Source organism: Letharia columbiana, assembly GCF_014066305.1.
Source record: "Letharia columbiana isolate WasteWater2 chromosome Unknown Sc0000001_s0, whole genome shotgun sequence".
NCBI classification, from domain to species: Eukaryota; Fungi; Ascomycota; class Lecanoromycetes; order Lecanorales; family Parmeliaceae; genus Letharia; species Letharia columbiana.
Genome location: NW_023501037.1, coordinates 578,927 through 593,777, shown reverse-complemented (window position 1 = coordinate 593,777; position 14,851 = coordinate 578,927). Strand labels below are relative to the sequence as shown.

Sequence of the window (14,851 nt, the reverse complement as noted above, 5' to 3'; positions counted from 1 at the left end):
CATGGTTCGCATGGCATCATGGTGCTCGTTCATCTGCATCGGATCATTGTAACCGTGGTCTTGCGTAGGTTTGTTGTGACCCATTGATATGCACAAGGTTGTCGTAGCCTTTGATCTGCATAGAATCGTTGTAGTCATTAGTGTGCATAGGCTCAATGTGGCAATTGCTGGGCACAAAAGTATTATTGGCCTTGTTCTGCATGACATCGTCGTAGCCGTTGGCGTGCAAAGCTTGGTTATAGTCGGTCGCTTGTGTCGGATTGCTAGAGCCTTGTGGAAAACCACTGCTGCTGTGGCTGAATCCGCCACTACTCTGGCTTTGATGCTGGTAGCCTTGGGTGTTCTCAGCCTTCTGACCTTGCCAGTCACCATGGACGTTCTTATAATTTTGGCCATTATCAAAATATCCATCCCGTCGCTCGGCCTCAGCCCCTGCGTTAGAAGGAGGTTCCCACACGGGTAATCCGTCAGGTGGCTGGGACTCGCCAGTTGGCGTTCCCTTTGTATATTGTGCCAGCGACCCGTTGATACCAGTGAGAGCCCAAGCAAAAACAGCAACCTCACGGATCGAATTCATGAAGTCCTCTGTGGCTGGTCCATGCGTCGCGGCAGTTCCACCACGTGCGGCCGTTGGGCGCTTTGGGGCAACTGGCGAGGGCTGCAAAAAATTGGGTAGATTTTGGGACGGCCTGTCCCCCATGTTTGGTAAAATGGGGTCAGTGGCCCACGGAGACGCGAAGAAGCCGTTCGCGTATGAATGATTTGCGGCGTCTGACGTCGACTGGGAAAGATGGGGAATGGAAGGTCTAGCCCGGCGAAGAACGACCACGAGACCGTCAGACGTGCAAGAGACCACTGCTTCAAGTTCGATGTGAGAGGCGTCTGGCATGAAGGATGACGCCCCGGGCGACATCCGTTCATCCGTGGTGGAGACAGACGAGGTCCGTGTTTGGCCGCCGGCCGGTTGATCGAAAATGGCATCATTAGAGTTTCCGTCCAAGTCGGTGCTGTTGCCAGATGACGACCGGGAATTGATATCCAATGAATACCCGTCCCGTGAACGACCCTGATCCCGCTCAACAGATGATCTCATCGAGTGGGATGAGTCGCTAGCAACAGCGTTCTCACTCCCGTCATGATCCATGAGTTCGGAGAGGTTTACACCGCCGTCATCATCATCACCGCTACTGTGACCGTCGCTCATGTGTTCATCATGATCCACCTGATCGTCCTGACGTGGATCGCGAAACCAGAAGCGGAGGTAGGCGATAGAGTCATTGGCTTTCGCACTTTCCAGGCATTTGACTGCCTCTCGCAGGCAGTTCTCTTGGATGCAGTAGTAGAAGCTTCTGCCGTTGAGTTCTTGGGCAGGGATGCCGACAATGTCGGCCAAACCATTGGTGGCATACATTATGGTTAGAGTGCGAGAAAATCTGTTGAGAAACAAAGCCGCCCTAGGTTCATGAGTAAGAGTCCGCGTTTCCTTGGAAAACTTGTGAGAAATATATGAAAGCATATGGTATCGAGGATCTCGTGGTGAAGATGAAAACAGCCGACGTATGACTGGAGCTTCTCTAGCTCGCTCTATGCAGTAGTCAGCAACCGTGTAGTTCCAACAATAGTAGTGTTCAAATCTGACCACACTTACTGTCACTTTTCGTGCCTCTTCGGTAGACACTGGTACACCCCACGAGAACATCATGTACAATTGTGAAGACACATTCGCAACCTACCCATCGGCCATCTCTGTTCTTGATCTGGCAATAGTTGAGCGCGGCAGCCTTGTCCATCTTAATACCTCGGCCATGTACAGCTCGGGCGAATGGGATCTCATCTGGATGAAAATAGTCCCAACACGACTTCCCAATTACTTCTTGCGGTGTGTATCCTAGAATATCTTCGATTGAGGATGAGACGTAGAGCAATCGAGCGTCGAGGGACAGATCTAATCAGGTAGGATTAGCCAGAATGCGGACCTCGTATCGAACGCTGTACTTACCATGTATTGAGATGAATGTGGTCTCCATGACGGACTTGTGGCGATAGGTGAAAGCTCTAGGACGGGGGTTGATCTGGTTTAGAAAGCTTGTCTTCCAATGTCAGATAGCTGTCTTGAGGTGGTAGTTCTGGCGACGAAAGGTATATTCAGTCCGGGAAAGCGCTCCTTTTGCAGGTACGCGTAATCTGGAAACCACCCAGCCCCCAGAATGTCTCACAGCGGGTAAGTTTGCGGAATGCAACAATAGGCTAGCACACCGCACAGCTGCAGCTTGACCGCAACGGCTTCGCACAGCTGCTGCAATCAAAACGCGGACGAAACCCGGCAAAGACGGACAAGGCCAGGCTCTGATGCTATCTCCTTGCCCGGCTCTTCGGAATCTTTCTCCTGGATACAAAGCCTCGTATTCCCCGGATTGATGATGGTCCCAACTCTTGGTTTAGATTCCCAGAAAAATTTGGTGGTATCAATGTCTCGGATGTCGTGAACGGATAGCAATTCGGGAAGAAGAGGTAAGAACGAATGGAGCAGCCGGCGCTTAGGATTATACCAGCGTTTTCGTCAACAGGCGTAAGGACTCCGTAGTGTATTCCCTTTTTATTCGTGTCTGCTTCCGATAGTGACTAAGAGTGCTGCAGTGGAATACAGTCCACGCTCAGATCCCATTGGACTGACACAGTCAAGACGATCCGGTAAAGGGGAGGGATCGGTTGAGCTGGAAGAAGATGGTAGCTTCAGTGGTATTTCTGAGGACGTGGTGGTCAATATATCTTGGGTGGCGTTGGCAGAATATGTGTGGAATATGAACAAGTGCAAAGGAAAGGCGAGGGAATCCGAGAGATGAAGGATTGGAGTTGTTGCAGGAGTGTCCTCGCAGCAAGTAGGATGAGTGGAGGTAGGTAGGGTGCGAAGGAAGAAATCTGGATGTGGAAGTTGAAATTTTGGTGGTTGAATAGAAGGATGGATTGCAACGGTTTTACTGGTCGAGCGGACGCTGATGCACGGAAGGAACGCACGAGCCGCCTCAAGGAATTTCTCAGCTGGACTGGAGGAGGAGGAGAAGGAGGTACCAGTACTACTACTATGTACTTCCGTACTACTTTTCTACTCTACGATGGAATAGGTACTCTAGACTGCTAGCCGCAGCGACCGTTTCCCTTGCAACAAGATGATGACGAAGGTAGCAAAGTTGGACTCGGTACTTGTACTCTACCTGATCTTTCTTCCTCCGTTCCCTGCATCGAAAGAGATATAATGATATGGCCGCGATGGGGAAGAAAGAGTCGGTACTTAAATTGAGAAAGAAAGGCGAGAAAGCGATACGTAAAAGATAGATCCAGTCAGATACCTGCCTTATAAAATTAATAATCGTCCAAGGGAAAAAGAGGCTGAGGTCTGCGAATGTCTGGAACTCTTCCCAGTTAAATTGGCGCCATCTGAGTGGCCAACGTTAATCCTGATGACGTCTGGGCGCCCCGTGGCTGCAGCAGTGCAGCACCGGGGAGCATTTACCGAACCTTCACATCGACGATCATAAAACCACGACCAAGTCACCTTCCCCCCTTCAACCATTTCATCCTTCTCACCTTCCCTCTCTATATCTCCCTCCCTCCCTCCCTCCATCCCTCCCTCCCTCCATCTCTTTTTCTTTTGTTTTCAGTCTCCTCAGCATTGATACCGGAGAAATTGCCCTTCTTCGGTCATCGGAAACCAATAACCACCTTGCTTTGGTAGCCTGACACCAGAGTATGCGAATCCTCCCTGATCCACGAGCTCCTAGTCAGTCTTTGCACTACCACCATATCTAGTGTACGGATCCAGTATCGAGCCGACCTGACCATGCTTTGACAACGAGCCAAGAACGTGCTAACCTGGCATAAATACAACTGACTGGATCTTGGCTGCAGAAAGTGTTATTTTCCAGCCCGAGAAAAGCCAAGTCGGTCAAAATGTACGAGCGAGAAGAAGTGCGAATGTTCTACGCATATCTCCTTTGGGCTACAACGGTCCAGATACTTCTAGCGAGTGCGACGATGCTCTTCACTCCTGGCCTCCAAGCGGCCGACTTTTGAGAAGTCACCTCTGTCAGTTTTCTCCTATCTTTCTCTCTTGTTCGAAATTGCTTCTTCATCCGTGAGCTCCAGCTCTGCTATGTCATCTCCTTTGCCTCTCATTGCCTGCTGAGCACCTCATGCTATCTCCAATTAGCCTACGTCTACAGACCCCGTATCGCACCGGTGGGTAAGCGTTTGCGGAAAAGGTTCGAGCCTTGAAGAGCAAGGATTACTTTACAGTGTTGCTATGGATATCAAACGGAAACGCTTGCCAGCCGGCGCGATAGGGGTCTCTGCAGTATACCTTATAATCAACCTGGGTAAGACTGTACCTTTACAAGAAGACGGTGAAGAGTGAAAAGATTTCGAGGGATTGACAACTTCATGTCACCTAAGATCTTCAGCAAAGTCATAATTGCATAGAGGTAGGTGTTCAAGATATCAGGTAGCGGTGTACTTGTAAACAAGAAAGTGCGTCTAGATTCTTTTTAATCTACTACCGCCTTTTTATCTGCCCAACTTGGCATGACAGCCTTGCACACCCCTTCGTAATCCAAGAATATCTCATCCCCCCTCTCCACTCCCTCGGTCGTCCAAAACATGGCCCAATTCGTTCCAGGCATTTTCCATGTCCCCTTCGCGCGTTCAAAGTACCACTTATTTACTGGGTTATCTATCCGACTGCGCCAGCAAACGCCGTTCGGGAAACATTCGCGCACCATGGCCTTGAACACTACATCAGCCACGCCGCCGGCGCCTTGAGAACGTTTGAGCACAGCGAACTTGTCGAGATATGGCACTATATGATTGGGATCGTCAGTAGGGAAGCTAGGTGGTGTTTCCCAGGTCAATATGGCACCGCCTTCATATTCGCCAGCAACTATAATACCAGCTATACGGCCTTGGATGCGCGAGAGGTAGTGGATGACGTCGAGCTTTCGACTAAAGGAGTCCTCGATTAGATGGATGAGGCGAGGGAGGTCTATACGCGGATCCGAAAGATCGATACAGGTGTTTGACAGGGACGGAGGGGCCCAAGGCTGCTCGAGAGGATCTGGAATAATGCTGATGGGCATGCCACGCTTGCAAAAAGTAGCGGGAGATGAAGTGATGGCGGGATATAGCGCCTGTGATGCTGGATTTGGAGAACGATCCAGGGGCAGAGAAGAGGAATAGACAGGCTTATCGGTCAACAAGTTATGAATGAGCGGATTGCGTTGTCTTCGAGTTCTTACTCTAGGGCCCTGGCTGGCCAGTGGTGGACGGCTTTGAGAGTTAGCGACGGCATAAGGGGTTGTTAGAAATGCAGAAGAAGTAGGCGGTAAGATCGCAAGGGAGTCCTTGAGCAAATCTAGATTTTTGACGTGCATTTGCATATTGAATCGATTGAGATCATCCTCTAAGGTTCTTGCTTGCTCTTGGCCTCCGCTTGTTGCTCTGGCAGCCTCGTCCGCTAGCAACCTGGAGAATGGGTTGCTCAGTGTGAAAGCGCCGGAGGGATCTTCCTTTGTCATAACAGACCCTACGCTCTCAGAATCCTGGGGTGGTTCATTTCCGGCGACTAGCAGGTCCCTTCTGATCGCACCAAACTCCTGCTCAAGATTGATGAAAACGTGAGAGCCGTGACTTCGCTCTGTCGCAGGTATACCACCAAGCGGGTCCAGAATAATAATACGATCCAAAGAAATCTGCCTCTGTAACGTCAGGATTTCCTCGACCACTTTCTGGGTATCTATTTCGGCCAACGGCCTACTCCGAATGCCAGCAAATTCTCGAGTCAGTGCCAAAACAAGCTCGTTGGCTGCGACAGGTTCCACCTTTTGCGTATTCGAGTTGAACCCAACAGGCGCAATGACTGGTATCATCCCTCTTCGAAGTGGTGCCATCAGCAGATCTCGGTGGACGACCTGGACTTCACCACTAATCCTCACAGAGGGCAGGAGCTGCTCGTCGACCGATGATATATCAATGACGCCATCTAGTCGTCGTGCACCTTGACCTCCATATGCACCAATTGCCTCAACAATGCGGTCCGCCTGGTAAATGGCCATTTTAGCCGCATCCAGAGGCTTCCTTCTTTGCCCATCCTCGTGATCCACAACCACAACAGGGCTCATGCTCAACCTCGCAATTTGCGATAACGTATGTCCAACTCCCCGTAAAGTAACATTGTCAATCAATTGCGGTGCTCGAATCTTCAGGAGTGCAATATGGAGGGACTCGGGAGCTTGGCTTCGAAAAGGAGTTTGAGATGCTGTTTGCGAAAACACTGCCTTCTCGTCAACGGCTCTGATTGGGACAAATAGACTCCCAAGGTTGACTCCCACATCTCTCTGTTTTGATGGAGGCTGCGTCCTTTGCTGAGAAGCAGTCTTTGTGGGACTGAAACGCGAGAGGTAAGCCTTTGCTTCGCGTTTCGTGGCCGTAGAGCCAAGAACGTCCAAGAAGAGTTCCTGGCAATAAATTAGCTGGATAGCATAAGGACCAGAAGACAACAGTCGTACCTGATCGACGTTGTCTCCGTGCTTGCGTTTACTTGCTTCTTCCGTCAAATCAGTCGTATACTTCGCTTGCACGGCCTCTAGTTTCCCAGATGCTGTTATGGGTCCTGATGTCGACGTTAATCGCCGTTTTGGGTGCCTGATACTTGAATACAGGGGCCCGCCCGGTCGATACTACGAACGTAAATCAGTAAAATATGTCGGTGCTGCGCTACGACAGCTCAATGGTAGTGCAGGCTCAAGAGCAGCTTACAGTACAATACTGCAAGGTCTTGCTCTTTTGCAAGCCCCTAGCGCAAGCTTTCATGTCTCATCCTTGGTGGGATAAGGTATATCAATGGTACAATAAGTATGGTGCATGGGGATTTCGGCCGCGGCGGGCTTATAGGGAGCGAATTGAAGGTGCAGAAGTGCGTCGGAGCGGAAAAGAAGAGATCGAAATCTTGGCAATGCCAAGCCATTAAGATACGCACCCGAGACGCTTAGGGTTTGTGGATTATCTCTCCCATCGCTCGAGTTGCGTGAGTCGACCTGGAATCTCTTACAGCAGCATCCTCTGGTTTGTCTTCCTTCGCTGTCCAAATTATAGAAAGTGAATAGCTGGGATGATTCGTCTTCGCAGACACTCGTTGATACTGGGCCTCAAGCGTCTTCACATGTCAGAATATTCCGACCTTTAATTCTACTGTGGGGCCTGACAGTAGACGTTCAATTACATCATGTCCACTTAAATCTTCCTCTAACCCTTCACTTCACCATCACTCTCCATCACTTTTTACTTCCCACTCTGCACCTCTCGGTATTCATATAAGCTCTGATCAAGATGCCGCCTCAATTAACATGGATTGGTCTCGGAAACATGGGTCGGGTTAGTCCCCTATACCTCGTACGTCAGAGCTTTGCTCACCCAAGGCAAGGGTATGTGTAAGAATTTGGTGGAGAAGGGCGACCTCGACAAGCCACTTATTATTTTCAACCGCACACAAAAGCGAGCCACCGATCTGAACGCAACATTGCCTTCTGGGAAATCGACGATTGCATCAGGCCTAGAAGAAGCCGTGTCCAGAGCAGACATCATTTTCACGTGCCTGGGCGACGATGCTGCTATCAGAGATACAATTGCAACCGCGATAAAGGGTAACGTCAAAGGCAAGCTCTTCGTGGACTGCTCTACAGTTCACCCTGATACTACAAATCTGTTAGCCAAGAGTATACACGACCAAGGGGCGGAACTGGTGGCGTAAGCTCCCCTTCTGACTCATCGCTTCCACTTCAAATCCTTTTCAGAGTCCCAGAAGGTGTCTGAGGAGCGAGACACCTGTCCTTGCTCCTCAATTTTCAGACTCAAGAGTCCATCTTGGAAGAGGAGCGCTGATTCCAATATGGTGTAGATGCCCAGGTACGATGTCAGAGGCTTGTCTAACCTCTTTGTCATTCATTAACGCGCCACTTGAATAGTTTTTGGTGCACCAGCAATGGCCGACAATGGGCAACTCGTCTGCGTCCTTGCTGGTCCCGCGTCCGCAGTCGAGAGAGTGAAGCCCTACTGCAAAGGTGTCATGGGTCGGGCCAATATCGATTTCAGTGACCAGCCGCAGGGGAAGGCCACACTGCTGAAGATCATAGGCAACACTTTCATTCTCAACATGGTAGAGACACTATCTGAGGGGCACACCCTGGCGGAAAGGAGCGGGCTTGGCAACGACAATTTACATCATTTTATTGAGACTATGTTTCCCGGTCCATATACTGCCTACTCGGGAAGGTTGCTGGCAGGCGATTATTACAAGCGGGACGAGGTATGTTTCAACCAAGGCTTGATCCATGAAATAGCAGACTGACTGAATGACTCTAGCCCTTGTTCGGGGTAGATTTGGCACGCAAAGACGCCAAACATGCTTTAAATCTTGCAGAAGCGTCTGGCACAAAGATGAAGGATGTAGAGATTGCTGACGGCCATCTTGCTGATGTGCAGAAGCACATGGGATCAAAAGGCGACATTGCGGGAATTTACGGTGCTGTACGGCAAGAAGCAGGACTAAAGTTCGAGAATTGAGCCTGGCATATGATGGCAAGAGAATAAGAATCCTATAATCCTAAAGCAATTAACAGCTCTGTTGAAACTCAAGCGTGCCTTTTAGGGCCAGTCTTCTTTCAGCTTCACGCCCGGAAGCATTTCATTAATCTGTTTTCTTTCCAGTGGCTTTAGAAGGCATGCCTGGAAGTGGGAACATCGGCACCAAGGTCCTTGGGTCTCTCGCTAATTTCAAGCATTCTGCCATCACAACGTTGACACTCTTGCTATTTAAGCTATTCCAATCAACGCAGCCATCGTCATGAAGAATTCGACTTGTGCGAGGATTCTCCAGTAGCCATCAATCGTGCTTTGACCCTTCCATACATGTCGGCAAACATCACCAGAGCTGGTAAACCCGTATCAGCAAGAGCCTTTAAAATCCAGACCCTCTGCCTTTCCACTTCCGTTTGCCCAGGAAGAGAAATATAGGAGATATCAAGGCTTTGACTCACAGAAAATTAGATAAGGGATGTAAAGTCCGCCAAGGCTCGACTTTTCGGCAGCGGAAAGCTCGGGCCACGAGGTGTATTCGACGACACAGACGGCGGTTGTGAGGGCCGTTTGGAAGGCGAAGAGCAGGAGACGGAGATGGAGCATTGGGGAGTCTGATTTATGCCGTTAATGGCGGATTCTAGGCTGCCAGGAAGAACCGCAAGACGGTGAGAAGACCGATATTAGTTGTGTATCCAAATACACAAAGCATGAACGGCATTAGAGGAATAGTGTTACTGGCATGAGGGAACGGAAAAAAAAGGAGGTAGTAGTAGCAACTTCAAAGCTATTGAAGAAAGCTGTCCAAACAAAGATTTGGGGAAAGTTGTTATAATCGACATAATAAATTTCACAAATTTCACCCAAATACGAGGAATCAGGATTCATCCACAATGGCTCTGCAAAAAGAATTCAATGAAACTTGGCCGAAATTTACACTCCAGACTAGAAGCCAAAACATGAACGAAAAGGAACTGACGTACGATCGCCTTTCCAAAGAGGTTTGATAGAAGTCAAGCCAATCGGTACGTGCCAACCAGCCTCCATCACGGTGAACATCCAGAACCACGCCGGCTGCTCCTCCGTGAAGAAACGGTCTTTGTACGTGGCGATGTACCACGAGCGTAGGTCGGCCAGGAACGGAGGCCGTAGAGAAAGTGGGTAGAGAGGGTACAGATCCACTGCTTTAGGTACTTGTTACAACATGAAGGCTGGCAGTCAGGAAGCAGCAGTGTGGGACATGCACGGATCATGTATAGAGAGAACCTTTCACTTGATCCGGCATGAGCCCATGGTACAGGTTTGATGGAACGTCGACGAAGAGTCCTGGGATGGTACACTGGAACTCACCGAACATGATAGGGACGTGAATGATGAAGAATGCTAGATAGACAAGGTCGAGCCTACGATGCCATGCTGATGGAGCCATCGCTCTGGGATGTATAGTTGATCGTTTGAAGGATTGAGGCAATTGTTATGGTGGTGGTCGCGAACAAGAGAATTGGTTTCGGCAGGACAACGAGACAGTTGCAGTCAGGGCCAGGGTAAGATCTACCGTTATCCGCAAGCCGGTCTTGAGTGGAAAGCTTTCTTCGATCAAATGATCAACGTATTATCTTCTATCTGCTACAGAGGAGAAAGCTCGTCGAGAGAGCTGTATTGCTCGAGGCCCGCAATACATCCTTAAATTGTCTATGAGAATCCGTAAATTCCAAGGCTATGTATGACATGACTATTGAAGCCTTTCCTCAGCTCGATGCAAAGATTCTTGGTATCAACCTTTAAACGACCTTTCTCTTTTGATGTGATGATGTGACAATACCCAAGAGACGCCGCAGGCTTTTGTTACAACCCTCAACTACAATAGCAACACCAGAAGAACGTTAATGCATCATCTCAACATATGCTCAATCCTTGCCCTCAGGGCCCGACACTCATCCAGAGCTTTCTCGTCTAGCAAGCCGCTCTGCTGCAACATCATCAGCGTCTGAGTGATCGCAGCAGCATTGCCCTCTTCTCCCAGTATCTTTCCCGCTCCCCGGCTACTGTCTTGAAACCATAGCCCAGCGACATAGATGATATCATTGGCAATATAGCGCCGGTTTCTGCCTTGGAAAGGCGCTTCGTCGTTGTAAAACATGCCTTCCAACACCGTAAATAGCGACTCAAAAGGTACACCAACGCCGATTAGGGTATCCATGGGCCATGTCCTGGGACCAACACCATTCTGAAATTCGAAGGCATACTTCTCGAGTATGGGAACAACATCGGCGATGGGGAACATCGTCTCCGAGAGGTTCAGGCGCTTCGCAAGACTCTGGACTTTCTCGATAACTACCTCGTATGGTTGAGGCGTACCACGTGTCATTATATCCTCGTGTGTCCGATCGAGCAGGTTCTGCCATGTGGCTCTAATGTCGGCGGGATTGCGGTGGTCGGCGGCTTGATAAATCAGGAGACAAAGGTCAAAGTAACCGGCTTGGTCCGCATACCCATTGTACAGCTGTCGAATGATTAATCAAAAGGTTTTCGATTAGGAAAAGAGTCAAAGAGCTTCTTACCACATCGAAGGGAACCAGGGCACCATCGAGATCATTGATGACTGCAGGCCGACGATCAGCAGGGATTCTTTCGTCGCCTTTAAGCCGTTGAAGCAGGTCACTCTGGATGTTAGCCACGTCCAATAGATCAGAGACATCCCGCAGGAGTTGATAGCGTGCATGTCTAGCAATGCCGGGCGATGTAGTAGATGCATTGGCTTTTGCTCTGCCCAAATACTCAATTCGCCGATCCAGCGAGAGTCTAAAATCACTCCTCGCTAGCATCAGCTGAACGACAGCTGCTTCGTGGTTTTGGCCTCTCTGACTGTGGTATTTCCACAGCAAGTCGGCATGTTCAATGTTGTCTGATGATTTCCGTTCCAGGTAAGTCACTATATATGGAGATTGGATATCAAGTAACCGGTCCGTCCGCTCTTGTGACAGGTACCAATCATAGAGATCTGTTTGAAATGCTTCATCATTGGAAGTGTTGATGACATCATAGGCTTCTGCTCTGCGCTTGGCAGCTAAGGTGTATTGACCGTCAATCATGCTCGGTCCTTGGGTCGAAGCTTGATCGAACTTGGTAGTGACTTGATGGATTAAGTTGTAGCATCTTTTCCGAGCATCGAACGCGGCCGCTCGCTGATCCTGTTCCTAATGAGCAACTTTTCGCATCTTCAATTCAGTTCAGTGAAACCTACCTGATCTGGGCGGCCGTCCTGGATCCACGCCAATGCTCGATTTCCCCGATCGGATTCCTGAGCTACGTCAAGAGCTAGCTGGATAGCACCGGCATAGAATTGCATGGTTATGAAGCTTTCCACCGCCCACTGTAATCGGTCCATGGGTAGGCTGCCAGCAACCTGCTTGAATAGTCTCAAGCTCTCATTCAACAGATTTCGTCCTGATTCTGACTCGCCACCAGTCTCAGATGATCTTTTCAACAACTCCTGCGCCTTGAAGATGATAACATCATCAGCACTGCAAAAGCTGCCACATCGTCTTCTCAAAGCCTCCGCGACAGTCTCGACATTCGAACCATTGGCGATGTTGCGGTTCACGATAGCCTTGACCAACTCTTTAGCAAGCTCCTTACCATTGGCAGTGGAGAACAGGCCTTCGTAGGTCAGATCCTGAACCTGTTTTCTTATCTCGGCTGGGAGTGAGGCCATGATCTCCGCAATCTGCTCGTCGAACAAGACTTGTACAAAGGCAATGCCCTCAATGATGTTTTCTATCAGCACGACCAAAGAATGCAACGCCCGATGCTCCGCTTGGAGTGAAATCTCGTCTTGTTTGGTCGATGCAAGACCTAGTGCTTCAGGTCCCGCCAACCCATCAATAAGATTCTTATTAGATCCCAAGAATTCTTTCAATGCGATCAGGTCTTGTGAGATGCTTTGTACTTTAGCCATACTCATGGTGGGAAACACCATCAGACCGCTCATGGGTGATACGCTTTCCTTCACTATAGTAGCCTTCCAGATCGAGCGCACTAACCTTGCAACGTATAGCGCTACGCCTTCATGGCGCGGCGACGGACGTACGGTATCGATTGCTGGTGTTGGGTGATCCATCACTTGGTTTTCATTGATATGCGGTTTTCCGCCGTGCTCAATGAACGCCTTTCGAGCGTACTCCAGCACTTTTGGATCGGTGACTCGAGCAATCCGAGACTCAGAGGTAACGTACAAACCTTGCCCACACGCAACTGCCAATGCAGTTGATGCAGTTTCACCAGCACCATACAAGCGAAGAAACTTTTTGATGTCCCCATCAAGACCTTCATCTCCACCTCCGACTTGCAGGGCAGATGCAAGCATGTCTACCAGTCTCCGTCTTCTGTAAGTATGGACTCCAGTGTTGGTCAAGATGGCGATTTCGGACACAGGCTCGTCGTACTGGACCGCAAGCTCGTTGCCAAAGCCAGCTGGTGATGTAGTAGCAGAGAAGGGATCCGAAGCCAGACCAATATCTTCGGCGCGACTGCCTAGATCCGGCCAGATGCCAAATTCAGGGTATTTGGCCATGCTTGTGTTTTCACGCTGACGCGCAACTCGCCCAGCATCGGGCGCAGAGATGAATAGGGAATCCGAGGTTCCCTGAGCGTCCTTCGGTACAAAGCAAAAAAAATAGCCAGGTGCATATCTGACAGCCCGACGAGTTCCAGTCAGAGCTCTGGAATTCGTATTTGGTCCTTGACTATTGCCATAGGGTACCATTTGTCTTGCATTTTGCTGACGTGGTGACGGTCCTTTAGGATCTGTTGGTGGAAACTTGACGTGCTGTACCTGCATACTAGTTGGCGCATCTGAAGATTTGATCGCCGATATATTGTACGTATTATAGGAGTCGCCTGATGTGGCACTCAGAAAGATTCGACAACCTGTGGACGTGGTCGCCATCAAATGCAGCCTCACAGCCTCTCTGGACGAGATAGTGTCGACCGATGTTATCGTGATATTTGAAGAAAGTAGATCCGTTGTTAGATTAGGCATGTGTCCAATATCATTAAGTATCGCAGGCAACGTCTTGGTAATCATAAGTACAAGCCCATTGTTGGGTCTCATATGAAAGACTCTGATTGTTGACCGCGACGAAAGAGTGTATAGTAGACTCCTTGTATCATCTACAGTCAGATTGACGAGGCGTTCTTGTTGCGTTTTTTGCCCGAAGCCGAATATTGGCCCAGGGTTAAAAGCTGAGACACCTTTGCCGGTATGGTTGATCTTAGTGCAACGATTCTGGAACCACTTCTCTTCCTGCTGATAGGTGAGCTCGTATACATCATCGCTTGTACTCTCCGAGAAGAAAATCCTTCCAGAGGCCGCTGATCCTTCGATGAGATTGATGGTCAGGCCTTTGATGGATATTGACAATCGTGTTGAAAAGAGGCTGACAGACTTGCCACCACCGGGTGCATCTTGCGAGGCCAGACCAACGAGTATGATCTCACTCGAGGTGGCAACAACCAGCATTCGTGATATTGTAGAAACAAAGACGCCAGCCCGTGGGGTCACAAGGCGCACTGCTGTGATCTGTTGCTGCTGCTCTTCAAAGCCGATCAAATCAGGGTCCTGATGTGTGTAGTCCCAGAGGTAGAGCGAGTTATCGATTGCAATCCAGGCATGGTTCAGATCTGCGAACAAGCCCATCATGGTGGACATCTTTGCATTGTTGCATTGTGCTAAGATTGAATCGGGTATGCTGTAGCTCTTGGCTCTCTGGAAAGGCGCCCATGCTGGCTGTGAGAGGATGTCATAGTCCGAAGAAGGTCCTTCTGCGAGGGTGTGAGCGAATGCGAGGCAAAGGGGAATTGGCTACTTACGGCTAACATAGCTGTCGAGCTCAGGGTACCGCGATTCTTGGTCGAGGGTTTCATTGATGGTCCTCGCTGCCCGTGCGATTGGCTTAAGATCCTCTCCAGACGAGGTTCCGGCTACCTGTCCGGTCTGTTGCTTTTGCTGGGTGAGCGCCTGGCTCTGACCTTGGGATGCATTTTGTGCTGTGATGGTGTTCGGCCGAAGATTCGGCTGATAGAGTTGGCCAGCCTTATTGGCGAGACCATGGGCTGGCGTTTGAATATATGCACCTGGTAAAGGTCTTTGTGGTGTCTGGGGCATCGAAAACATGCTTCAGACCTTTTTCGAGTACGAAGCTGCTCCCGCTTTGAGAAATTGTTCGCA

At 49.6% G+C, this 14,851-nt stretch overlaps 5 protein-coding genes across 5 annotated transcripts; 1 reads left to right on the top strand and 4 right to left on the bottom strand.

Moving 5' to 3' along the window:
* Positions 1-43: 43 nt before the first annotated feature.
* HO173_000769 (uncharacterized protein) lies at positions 44-2,027 on the bottom strand (the record flags this gene model as incomplete). Its single annotated transcript, XM_037302717.1, has 3 exons — positions 44-1,584; positions 1,649-1,945; positions 2,000-2,027. The coding sequence occupies 3 exons, from the start codon at positions 2,025-2,027 to the stop codon at positions 44-46; spliced, it is 1,866 nt and encodes a 621-aa protein (XP_037170224.1).
* A 2,514-nt stretch (positions 2,028-4,541) lies between these two features.
* HO173_000768 (uncharacterized protein) lies at positions 4,542-6,861 on the bottom strand (the record flags this gene model as incomplete). The annotated part of the gene is made up of 3 exons (XM_037302716.1): positions 4,542-6,506; positions 6,558-6,728; positions 6,808-6,861. 3 exons carry the CDS (start codon positions 6,859-6,861, stop codon positions 4,542-4,544), a joined length of 2,190 nt encoding a protein of 729 aa, XP_037170223.1.
* A 516-nt stretch (positions 6,862-7,377) lies between these two features.
* On the top strand, positions 7,378-8,610 carry HO173_000767 (uncharacterized protein; the record flags this gene model as incomplete). Its single annotated transcript, XM_037302715.1, has 5 exons — positions 7,378-7,422; positions 7,472-7,794; positions 7,946-7,953; positions 8,013-8,353; positions 8,410-8,610. The coding sequence occupies 5 exons, from the start codon at positions 7,378-7,380 to the stop codon at positions 8,608-8,610; spliced, it is 918 nt and encodes a 305-aa protein (XP_037170222.1).
* Positions 8,611-8,888: 278 nt separating this feature from the next.
* HO173_000766 (uncharacterized protein) lies at positions 8,889-10,051 on the bottom strand (the record flags this gene model as incomplete). Its single annotated transcript, XM_037302714.1, has 4 exons — positions 8,889-8,977; positions 9,084-9,236; positions 9,606-9,806; positions 9,973-10,051. The coding sequence occupies 4 exons, from the start codon at positions 10,049-10,051 to the stop codon at positions 8,889-8,891; spliced, it is 522 nt and encodes a 173-aa protein (XP_037170221.1).
* A 462-nt stretch (positions 10,052-10,513) lies between these two features.
* Positions 10,514-14,797, bottom strand: HO173_000765 (uncharacterized protein; the record flags this gene model as incomplete). The annotated part of the gene is made up of 4 exons (XM_037302713.1): positions 10,514-11,125; positions 11,184-11,813; positions 11,867-14,445; positions 14,494-14,797. 4 exons carry the CDS (start codon positions 14,795-14,797, stop codon positions 10,514-10,516), a joined length of 4,125 nt encoding a protein of 1,374 aa, XP_037170220.1.
* Between the last annotated feature and the right edge of the window lie 54 nt (positions 14,798-14,851).